Raw genomic sequence first — 12,723 nt, forward strand, 5'->3', positions numbered from 1 at the left:
GTACGTATAATTAGGTTGCTCGTGTGGCCAAGTTATTTTTGTAAAGACAAAAATAAAGTGCGAGTAGAATAGAATACGAGTGAGTATTTCGTCATAGCCCAAATGTTATCATATAGTTAGATGGCCCGGCTAGTTTCATCGGTGTGTTGCTGCTTCAGATGGCATGTCCCATTATTTTTAAATTTCCGTGTCATCGCTATAAGTCGACAGAGGGAGAAAAGAAGGGAGAGAGAGAACTACATTTTTTTCCCTTTCCTTTCTCGCTTCTAAGTGTTTCTTTCGTTCTGATTTTTTTTTTTTTTTTTATAAATTTAATATAAATATTTTTCATTTTTTATTGCATCCCAAGGGAGTATACGAAGGAAGTTGAGTGAAAGGGAATAATTCTTCGAAATTATTCACATACTCGTAAGTACGTAGGTATAGGTACCTATTGGATAAGAGTTTTCAGTTCTATGTACATAATATACGAATAGCTTTGCATCACTTGATTCAGCTATCCAAATGAATTCGATCTAAAATGAGATCAACTACTACATACTTACGTATATCCGTTCATTTAAAATATGTAGCAATATAAAAATTGAGCTTTGTTTTATTGCTCAAAAATTCTAAAAGTAAATAGCTTTATCAGAAAATAAACGCGGTGCTCTTCCAATGGGAAATTTCATGCTCTATAATTTTGTTTCCCTTCATTTTTTTTCGAATGACTCTCAGTTAGTAGTTTTCCGCGAAAATAGATTTTTTGGCCATGAAGAAGTTGAAATTTCAAATTAAATTTCACTGTTTGAGTTGTTTTGAAGGCCACAAAAAAAATGAACAGAAACAAATTTCCCCACAGAGTGCCCTCTATTTAATGATTCGTTGACAAAAAAAGTGTTTAAGCAAAAGAAAATTTCAAAGCAGCACAAAAGCAGTATTTCTGGCACGACTTTTCACAATTTTATCGATCTGGAAAAGACTAGGGCTCAATCTCTGGTATGATTTTAGAGTCGAAATATTTCAATTTTCAGAGAGTACCAAAAAAAGGGGAGAACGAATTTATAATTCTAAAAGAATAGAATAAAATGGAAAATTTGAAAATTTGACTGAAGAAATGAATTTTTTGATAGTGTTGGAAAAAAACAACATACTTTTTACGACATAGTAACACTTTTTGACAATTTTGCCATTATAAAAAGGACTTTTCATTTGGCAATCGTGGTGAAAACAGAACTTTCTAGAGACAATCAATAGGTACCTACTTCATGGATAACACTTCTTGGGATTACAAATGTTGCCCAAAAAACGGGACATTTTTCAGCAATTTTGATTAAGGAAACAAAAGTTTTTAGCGATTTTGGCAGAACAGTGGACTTTTTTTTGACAATGAGGAAAAACAGATTTTTGACAGTTTAGTCAGAAAAATAAACAGGACATTTTAAAACAATTTTGGATAAAAAGAGAATTCTTGACAATTTTTTTTTTCAAAACGGAGCATTTTCAGGGGGGGGGGATTTGATTCAAAACATGGCTTTTGCAATTAATTGAGGAAATAGGATCTCTTATTTGCAATTGTGTACCAAAAAAACAGTTCATGAAATTATTTTGATGGAAATAGCACTCTCAGAAATTTAAATCAGAATGTTGGCAATTTTGGCAAAAATAAGAATTTCTGGCTCGGCAATTTTGACGAAAAAACTACAATTTTTTCCAAAACAGTGGACGAAGACTTACTCGTAGTTTGGGAATTTAGGCAAGAAGTAAGATTTTTTTAAAAAATTAGTCGGAAAATAAGATTTTATAGCAATTTTGGCGAAAAAATGGGACTTTATTACTTGGCAATTTTGAAAAAAGTAGATAGCAACCGCAAAAATCCATAATTTTCAAATGTTTTGTTCAACAAAGGGCAGGAATATTACAACAGCAAGTTCAGTACAGAATGGAATTTTTCACTATTTTTTGACAACTTTGGCAAAAGAAGAGGCTTTTAGACAATTTTCGTCAAAATTCTCTTTCCTCTTTTGTAAATTTGAGCTAAAGTGGGATGTTTTGCAATTGAGTAAATAATAGGGTTTTTTATGTAGGTACATATTAGCAAATTAAGCGAACAAAAAAAAACAGGCGTTTTCAAGACCATGTTGGCCAAAAAAAAAGGACTTTCTGATAATTTTGAAAATGAAAATACTTTTTAGATAGTCAAGGCTTGAAGTATAGTAAATACCCTCCTCTTGGACGTTTTGGCAAAAATTCATATTTTTTGGCAAGTTCACTGAAAAAAAAACTTTTTAACGAAAACGAGTCTCTCTGAAATTTTTATAACAAGGAAAAAACCGGATTTAGTTTATAATTTTGGCAAAAATCAGGATTTTCAGTATGTAATTTATTCAGAAACTATCATCTTTTTTGGCAACTTGAGCAAAAAAGGACCCTTTCTGGCAAGTACACTTGTTTGGTAATTCAGAGAGAAATTATTTGCTGTGGATGCGGAAAAAATCATAATTTTTGGAAGTTTTGGGCAAAGAGCAGGAATTTTACAGCAACTTTAGAACAAAGTGATTTTTTTAGATTTTTTAACAATATGTTGGCAAAAAATCAGCACTTTTTTGGAAATGGACCAAAACCAGATTTTTATATTTGAGTAAGAAAATAGGCTCTATTATTGACAATTTTTGCAATGAAATGACTTTTTTGACAATTTTGAAAAAAAAACGGACTCTTCAAACAGCTGAGGATTTTGGATGCTTTGAAAAAATTGGATGCTTTGAAAAAAGAGCAAAAGAACATTTAACATGTTTTGGTGAAAAATTTCAATCTTTCAGTAAGTTTGAAAAAAAAAAGTCTTTAGACATTACATTACAAAGTCAGAAAAAGAATCTTTCATTGGGAATTTGGGCAAAAAAGCTTCAATGCAATTTTATTAAAGAAAGGCATTTTTGATAATTTAAAAAAAATCAGTTCATGTTCAACTGCCGTCGTGACAACATCTCAATTATACAACTTATGCGATTGGAGATGATGCCTAAAAATGCTTTTCAAGAAAAATCGTTTTGAACCTCTCTTGGATGCAAATATCGATGGTCAACAAACCACCTAAAATTCCACCAATCGTTCTATACGAATAGGTACAGCAACTCCCAATTACCTCTCTGTAGTTAAAGAAATCAACAAAGTAGTTAAAAAGCCATACAACTACACCAAAATTCTTGGGAAATCACTAGAAGTTCTTCTCACTGACATCGATGACTTTAGAAATCTCACAAAGATTTACGACAACAACAAAACAAAATACCACACATACCTTTTACCTAAAGATCGCGAAGAAAGAATCTCTGTTGTTATCAAGCACATTCCTATATCTATTACTGAAGATGAACTCTTGACTGAACTTAGGAAAGACCTGCCTGTTATCAAAATCTCTAGACTGTATAAAAGGAATCTCCCAATTCCAGTCTGTTCAATGCTCGTCAAAAATAATGAAATTGGAAAGAAAGTCTTTGATATCCGTCATGTTTTTCATGCAAAAGTTCAAATTGAGGAATGAGGCAGATCAAAGAAAATCATCCAGTGTGCCAGCGATATCAACGCTATGGTCATTCTAAAAATTTCTGTCGACTGAATGCTCGCTCATTGTGTTAAATGCGCCGGCAAACATCTAACCTCTGAATGTCAAACCAAAGAAAACCCTAAATGTGTCAACTGCGGAGGATCACACACTGCCAATTAAGCTGCGTCCTGACGGTCAAATATATTGGACCTTGTGGACACACTGATTACTCATCAAATAAATTTGAAGTGATTTGAAAACCAATTAACTTCATTTGATGATTTTCAAGTCCATTCTGAAAATCATGCAATATTTCCATCAAATGAGTCGAATTGCGTCAGCGTGGAACATTATCACTTGATGTCCTGTCATTCAGAGATTTGAATGTGTGGACGGTCTGACAGGCGTTCAAATCATCAAATACTGACAAATCAAGATTTGTCAAATATATTAGACTGTCTGGATGCAGCTTTACAGAGGGCAGGAATCGTTAATACTATTCGAGTGTTTCACTACATGATCTCTTCAGTAATTTAGATAAAAACCATCGTTTTTCTTGGCAAATTTGGCCAAGAACTAAATGTCAAGAAGAGATGGAGGAGCAAATTTTAAAATTTTCAGGACTTAGGGTGTCCAACAAAACTCTTAGAAAAAAAATCATGACCTAATTTTCACATTTTTACTGCATGAAAATACCTTCTCCCCTCCAAAAAAATTGATTAACTTGAAACTGCAAAAAAAAAAATTCAAAGTAGGCAAGTAGATATTTCAGTTTTTTATTTTTCTGATTTTTTGAACAAATTCTCAATTTTTTGATTTTTTTTTCGAATTTATGGGCTTTCAAAAAATTTTTGAAGTGTGTTTCGAGCAAAATTCATGACTTTCATAATCCGACCGTTATTCACCTGGAGACGAGATAAAGAAGCTATTTTGCCTTTTCAGGGTGTCTAATAAAATTTCAAAATGAAAAAAAAGTACTTAAAAAGGACTTTCAGCATGTCATTTTTCGATCACTTGTGGAACTTTTTGAGGAGGGGGGGGGGTCAAAATTTTTTTCCAGGTAGGAGGTTCAAAATTTTCATTCAAGTTTTTAGCCAAGGGAATTTTAGCAGGACTTTTAACAGGGCAGTTTTTGAACACTTAGGATTTTTTAAGAGGGGGAGGAGATATAAAAAATTATGTTATCTCATGTGATGAGTTACTTAGTGGTTAGTAGATAGATATATTATTTTGCTTCAATATTTTGAAATTTAAATGATTTTTTTTTTTTTTGAAAAATTGAAAATGAAAAAAGAAAAGCTAACGGGCCCGAGTGAAGCGAGGGCAAAAGCTTTAGCAATCCAGTATTTTGAGAGGTATGAAAATGATGTTTTTCGTGTAATAAATTACCTATGTTTTGCTACTAAATCTCAAAATTTAAATGATAATTCAACACCCCAATTCAAAAAAAAAAAAAAATTCAAACTTGAAAAAGAAAAGCAAACAAACCCGAGTGAAGCAAGGCAAAAATTTTTCAAAATTTCATGTTTTGCTGAGAAGTAAAAAAAATTTGCAAGGAAGGAGGAGTTTATTTTTCTGATTCAAGCTTGGAACATTTCTTGAATTTGAACAATAAGTCACTTATGTGGAAAAGGAAGAGCAAACATCCCGAGCGAAGCGAGGGCAGAAGCTCACAAAAATGTGTGATTCAAGTACTAAAAAAGTTGACAAATGAGCCCTTTTCAAGTTCAAAATTCCGGAAAAAAGGGGGAAAATTGAAAATTTGAAAAAGTCATTTAGAAAAAAAAGGACACTAAAAGGACAAAAAGGTGTCATAGGCAAAAAAAAAGATTATTGTAGGATAAAATAGGATAAATAGGAGTGTTAGACACCCTGCTTTTACAAAACATGAATTGCACATTTCGTCACCTTAAAGGCAACGGTGTGTATGTCCAGAAAAGCACTTTTTGAGTTAGAGCAATTTTAAACTTTGAATGGTGATTATTGAGTCATAAGGTAATATCAAGCGATGAAATTTTGAACTTTTGTAGCTGAACTAACTCAGAGCAATATGTGTGGACCATTTTTGAGAAAAACTATGTTTACTGTGCAGTAAATTAATTTTTATTTATGAAAGATGGACATACTTGTAAATGACCACACAACATCATGGACATACTCATATTATTTTGAGTACCTATGTCCATGATGTGAAGAGGTAATTAACGAGAGTACGTATGTCCATATTTCATAAATGAAAATTAATCAACTGTGCAATAAACCAGTGCCTATTTTAACGAGTAGTTCCACACATATTTGTGTAGTTCCAAAAAATCAATGTGCAGTGGGAAAAAAATTGTGTAGTTCCAAATTTAAAAAAAAAAATCACTAGGTAGGTAATGATGAACAACGACTATCAACTGAACGCAAAAAAACTAATTTAGAACGAATGTAATGTCAGTCTGAAAGGTGTACCAACTGTAAAAACTACACAATTTTGCCTACTTATACGTACCTACCTAATACAAAAAAACTTGATGTTGAATAACTTCATCAAACAAAATGGACATACTCGCTTCTTGCAAATAAGCTGGACATACTCCAACCAAAAAATGATTTTTATTCAATTTTTGATAATTTTCCTGTCTAATTAAGAATATCGATGTGACATCGCTGGGTTGGTCTCAGTCTCAGCTTTCCAGTGATACCAAAACCTCAAAATCAAAAATTCTGGACATACATGCCGTTGCCATTAAGGTGACGATTTTTAAAAACTTCGGCTCTCGCTTCGCTTTAGCCATATTCAAAAAATGAACTTATTTCGAAAGCTTTTGCCTTCCCTTCGTTCAAACCTGTTGGCTTTTTTCAAGCTTGGAATTTCTAAAAAAATCGTCATTCAAATTCTAAAATTTTGAAACCGAAAAAATCAAACTCTTCGCATAAAAATCATTGTGTTTTTGCCTATCAAAATTCAAATATTTGTAGGATTTTACCTTGGTTATGTTCGGGCTAATTTGTTTCTCTATTATAAAATGAAAAATTCCACGTTTGAGGCTTCTAAAAAATTCAAACAGGGAAATGGAAAATTTTTCATAAGTCGAAATAGTACGATATAATGTCAACTAACAAAATTATTTTCTCATTTTTCGTTTTATTCTGCAGAGTTTTTTTTTCGCGTATCAATCGGCAAATTTTCACTTCAGTTGACCCCCCCCCCTTCCCTCCAACAAACAAAACCTTCACTTTCGCCCTCCTTGAGTTTGGCAAAAAAAAAAAAAAACTATGAAAACAATTTTAGTGGCTCTACTTAGTTAGCTAGCTAGCTATCGCCTCAAGATATACTCAAAGAAGCGATATTTTAGTACATACTTATTTACAATTACGTATTCTCAACATTTTACACCCGTGTAGTAAAACCGTATTTGTATATGTCATGTTTACAGGTCATTTGAATGAAAATCCACATCGGTATAGTCTTCGGGCGCAAGCGCTACTGAATTTGAAAATTTCTAATCCTTCGAGCCAGCAAGCTTCGGGCTCACCTTGGATATCGTCGTTATCGTCTGCTCAACCTACACCTACGCTCACACAACACACCGCGTAGTAGTAATCGTGCGAGTATTACCTAAATCATGGCCTGCAATAGTGGTCGTCGTCGTACGAGTAGCCTAATACATACCTATTAGGCACCTCTACACGCCCCATCGCTATCAGTCTACACCTAACCTATACCTATCCATCTAGAAGAGCTACATATAAGAGAGGCGCTAGGCGCTACCTACCTAAGTAGGTACCTATACAGCAGATACGCTACGGTGCACGTATAATACGTATAGTATCGTTTAAAACGGCCGATTGGCGATTTAAATGCGAGCGGTCGAAAGTAAACCTTGTTATTCTATCGTCGGTGTTGGTGCAGTAACTCGATTGTCGACAAAAATTCAATTTCGCTCGCACAAAACGTGAACATGCGCGAAGAAAAACCGATACCCGATGGCGGCTTATTTCGAAGCCAATAAAAGGCATTTTTCGCCTCAGCAGTCGATGGGATCGCAAGAACATCATCGTCAATAAGTTCAACTATCGATACAATACCTCGTTCGATTCGATGGTATGATTTCGTTTCGATAGGTTCGAGAGAGAGAGAACAATATGTTTCCACATCGTGATGAAGCCAACGTATTTGTCGCAAATTTGCGCCATTCCAGCGAGCAATAAAATTCGTTCATTCGTCGAAGCTTCGTCGAGTATATCACCAAAAGTGCGGCAATCTCGTTCAAAGTAGTCCCCTTTGACGCGAATATTTAAACTGTCTGCTCTGGTTGCACTCCTACTAACTAAATTACTACTTACTCCCTCGTCGACTTTCTTATTCATTTATTCATTCGTTCATTTCCTCACCCACTTACTTACCTAATTACTTAATTACTTATTTTACTTATTTACTTACTTTCCTTTTTGCTCACCTATTTCTTTATTTATTCACTTACTCACTCATCGCCCCACCCCCTTACGTGTCTACTTATTCGTCTATCTGTCAATGCCCCTGGTGACTCGCCTCTTTCTATTTACCAACACTCCACAGATGCTAATCGTATCGGTTTGATTGCCTTGGCCTTCGATTACGACCGAGTCTCGACGACGGTAGATCTCCTGAAGAAGACTGCAGCGATCAACTGCAGACAGCAGCCCACCGTCCAAATCTGAAGTAGTGGAATCAAACCCCCTAACACGAGAGCAGCGATTGCGATGGTGATGAACAAACGTCTTTACACCAAATGGAAAACTCAATCGCTAGGCAAATAATGAAATGGAGGAGACGTATGGATCGGCCATCAAAAATTACTCGATAGTATCGTACTCGATTTCCGATCCATTGGACCAGCAGCCGCACCAACAGCACTACCAGTTCGGCAACACAAACGTCTTGAATTCATCTTGGCCAGCAACGAATTCCAGCAGCAGCAGCAGCGGCGACGACTGGACCTGGATAATCAGCGCTATAATCTATGCCATCATAATGGGTTTCATAATCGTGGCGTCGATTTGCGGCAACCTATTGGTCATCGTCAGTGTGATGCGGCATCGTAAGCTGCGCGTCATCACCAATTACTTCGTGGTGTCGTTGGCGCTGGCCGATATGCTGGTGGCCATGGGCGCGATGACTTTCAACGCCATCGTGCAGATCACCAAACGATGGATGTTCGGGTACTTCATGTGCGACGTGTGGAACTCGCTGGACGTGTACTTTTCCACCGCCTCCATACTGCACTTGTGCTGCATCAGCGTCGACAGATACTACGCTATAGTCAAACCCTTCAAGTACCCTATCAATATGACGAAAAAAGTCGTGGCTGTGATGTTACTCAATACGTGGTTATCGCCGGCCGTCATCGCCTTCGTGCCCATATTTCGCGGCTGGTATACCACCGAAGAGCACCTCGAGCATCGGAGACAGAATCCGCAAGAATGTTCTTTCAAGGTAAGATATCAGGCCATAGCCAGCACTAGCGATATTACAAAAAGGAACAACATAGAAAATTGAAATGACTGTACTAGTTTTTCATTTTAAAGAGTTGAACTAGTTGTTTAGAACCTTTTTGAAGAAAAAACGAGTCTTTATGACAATTTTTGGGGACGAAGTGAGAAATTTGGCAATTTCTGGCTAAAACGCTAATTTTTTGCAAAATAAAGCGAGACTTCGAGCAATTTTACAGGGTGTCCACTCATTTCTGGAAATGATTTTCCCTGACTTTTCCAGGTTTTCCAGACCATTTTTTCCATTTTTCCAGACCATTTATTTTCATTTTCTATGCTTACCCCACACTTTAATTAAATAATTTGAGGGGGGGGTGTAATTTTATTTTATAAGCTTCTCTTCGAACTGGATACAACTTTGGATATAAAAAACAGCTGAGCTTCGATTATTAACTTTTTAAATTAAAAATAAATAAATAAATAAAACATGCATCAATTTTGACAAATTATTGATACAATATTCATATGAATGACTAATAAAATTTTTCTTCTGTTTTTTGAATTTTTGGAGGCCTGAAAATGTAAAATTTGTTTTTTTCAAAATGAGAAACAAATTGGCCCGAGCGAAGTGAGGGCTAGAACTTTTGAAAATTTTCATTTCTAGATGCCTAAAAACGAGGTTTTTTCAATGCAAAGAGTTTATTTTTTGGTTTCTTAAATTTTAATATTGGAATGATGTTTTTTTGAAAGAAGTTACTTTTTAAAAAGAAAAGAGAACAGGCTCGAACGAAAGCTTCTGAAAATTTGCATTTCGAGAGGCATAAAAACGAGGTTTTTTCATGTGAGGACAGTAGTTTTTTTTGGCTCTGAAAATTTCAGAATTTGAATATTTTTTCGAAGGAAGTTGATTTTGACAAAAGAAAACAGAACAGGCCCAAACGAGGACGAAAGCTTTTGTAAATTTATACTTCGAGAGATGCATAAAAAAACGATGTTTTTTTGTGAGGAGTTCATTTTTTGGTTTTAAAACTTGATTTTTATTATCTAGAAATGTTCATCTTGTTGCGAAAAAGAAAAGAAAACAAGCCCAAGCGAAGCGAGGGCAAAAGCTTTTGAAAATTTGTTTTTTGAGAAGTAAAAAATAATGTTTTTCAAAATTCCAGGGATTTTGCGTGAAAATTACGAAATTCCCTGACTTTTCCAGGTTTTCCAGGCTTTTCAGGCTTGTGGACACCCTGTTTTAACAGACAATCTCCGGCAAAAAAAAATTGCTTGGAAAATTTTTGCAAAAAAGGCAACTTTTAACAGTTTTCTTAATAACGAGAATTTTTTACAATTTTTGGCAAAAGCAAAACTGCCTATTTCAGCCAAAAGCAAAACTTTTTAGCATAAGTTATTGGTTTTAGCAATTTGGCAACAAGCAAAGGTGTTGGATAACTTTTTTTTTTAAAGTAAAATCTTCAGCAATTTTTCTAAAAATCGAGAACTTTTTCAAAAAGCAATAATTTGACAATTTTAGCAAAAATTAGCAATTTCTGTTAACAAAAAAATTACATTCTTGCCAATTTTTTTCAAAAAGTGAGTTTTAAAATTTTTAGGTAAAAAATCGACTCTTTGGAAAATTTTTAACATTTTTAAGTAAAAAGTGAGATTTTTGATCGTTAAAAAGATTAAAATGTTGGAAAAAAGTAAGACTTTTTGAAATTTTTTGCAAAAAAAAAATGAACATTGGTGACATGGACACTTCAAGCAAAAAAAGAGATAACTGCTTTTGGCCAATTTCTGGGGGAAAAAAGCAAGACTTGAAAAACCTATTGGAAAAAGTTAAACTTTTTCGAACTTTTTGCGAAAAAAACGACAACTTTTGACAACTTTCTTAAGAAACGAGAATTTTAAGGTACAATTTTTGACAAAATGCAAGACTTCGACAATTGAAGTCAAAAATACGAACTTTTTTGGAAATTTGCGGCAAAAAAACGAGGGTTTTGGGTAATTTTAAGAAGAAAATCATGAAAATCTTTGGCCATTTTGCTAAAGAGCGAGAGTTTTTTAAAAAAGCTAAAATATGTACCTGCATGATAGCAAAAATCAACCATTTTTGAAAAATTCAAATAAAAAAGCGTGCCTTTAATTTTGGGCGATTTTTAATGAGCAGCAAGACTGACAGTTTCAAAAAACAGCAGGACTTTTAACACTTACTGGCCAAAAAAATGTTACTTTTTTGCAATCTTTGTTGAAAATGGATGCTTTTTTTACATTTTCGAAGTGAAAAACTCGACACTCCTTGGTAATTTTTGACAATTTTAGGAAATAAAGTGAGTTTTGATTGTTTGAAAAATCTAATTTAAAAAAAAAATAAAAATTTACTGTTAATTTTTGCAAGAAAAATAGAACATTTGTCACAATTTCTGACAAAAAGTAATACTGACAGTTTCAGCAAAAAATAGAATTCTTTAGCTATGATTGACAAGAACATGCTACTTCATCGCGACATTGGTTGAAAAAGAAGACTTGCAGAATTATTGAAAATGAATGACATTTTTTGAAATTTTTCTCATGTATTGCTTATAAAACGAAAAATGTTTACGATTTATGGCAAAAATCAGTACATTGACAATTTTACCAAAAAGCAACGGTTTTTGGGTGATTAAAAAATAAGTAGGTACATACTTTGTAACCATTTTTTCAAAAAGCAGAAAATTACATTTTTTTGCAATTTTTTTTTCGAACGGCGAGATTTTTTTTTTACATTTTCCAGTTTAGAAAAACGACACTCCTCGGTGACTTTTAGAAATTTCAAGTGTAGAATGGCAATTTTCGACAAAAGAAAATTTGTGGGTAATTTTCAACAAGTAAGACCTCTTAAAATTTTCTTGCCAAGAATATCAAAAAATTTTCACTTTTTATTCAAAATGCTTTTCAGCAGTGGAAAAGTCTCCCTTTTTCACTTGAAATTTTCAATAATGATTGATTTTTGTTATCATGTAGGTACGTATTTTTGCTATTTGAAAAACCAATCGCTTTTTAGCAAATGGCTAAAGATTTACACAATTTTTCTCTATCAAATTACCCAAAACCCTCGTTTTTTGCCAATAATTTCCCAAATAATTCGTATGATTCATTTCGTAAAGAATTGATTCTTTAGACAAGGCTACAGAAAAAACTATAACTTACATAAAGCAGAAATTTCAAATATATATACTAATAAGTATGCTTTGAACATAGAACTGGTGCCTTTTGATATTTTTGACAAATTTATAAAATTTTTAGGAAGCCAAAATGAGGGGGGGGGAGTCAATTTTCAAAAAATCGAGAAAGGAAATTTGTGACAATTTTTTTTCATTTTTGGCAAAACACAAAACGGTCAGTTTCAACAAAAAACATGATTTTTAGGCAATTTTTTTTGAAAATTGGCTACATAGTTACTCGTTTTAGCGAGATTTTTGCATTTTTTCGTTGAAATAGCAAGACTTTTGGGTAATTTTTTTTTTTCAATTAGGGCACTGAGGACTTTTTTTGTACGAGGGCGACAATTTTTGACAAGAAACACGTGAGATTTTCAGTGAGACCTTTTGACAATTTTTAGAGAAAAAAAACGAGGCATTATTGAAAATCTTCGGTAAACAATTTTTGCAATTTTTGTCGGAGAATGAGACCTTATAGCATTTTTTTTTTCAAATGAAAAACGAGATCTACAGGCAATCATCAATTGGCAAGAAGCAAGACTTTGACAAATTCAG

The 12,723-nt window shown here is 33.7% G+C and overlaps 1 protein-coding gene across 2 annotated transcripts in view; it reads left to right on the forward strand.

Moving 5' to 3' along the window:
• The window catches only part of LOC135849759 (octopamine receptor beta-2R-like), a 32,164-nt gene that overhangs the window by 4,945 nt on the left and 14,496 nt on the right, over positions 1-12,723 (forward strand). For both annotated transcript variants that reach the window (XM_065370327.1, XM_065370328.1), the window contains exon 2: positions 6,949-8,987. In XM_065370327.1, the coding sequence (XP_065226399.1) occupies positions 8,316-8,987 (672 nt within the window). In that variant the 5' untranslated portion in view covers positions 6,949-8,315. The remainder of the gene's footprint in view (positions 1-6,948; positions 8,988-12,723) is intronic.

This window comes from Planococcus citri, chromosome 1 (genome assembly GCF_950023065.1).
Source record: "Planococcus citri chromosome 1, ihPlaCitr1.1, whole genome shotgun sequence".
NCBI lineage: Eukaryota > Metazoa > Arthropoda > Insecta > Hemiptera > Pseudococcidae > Planococcus > Planococcus citri.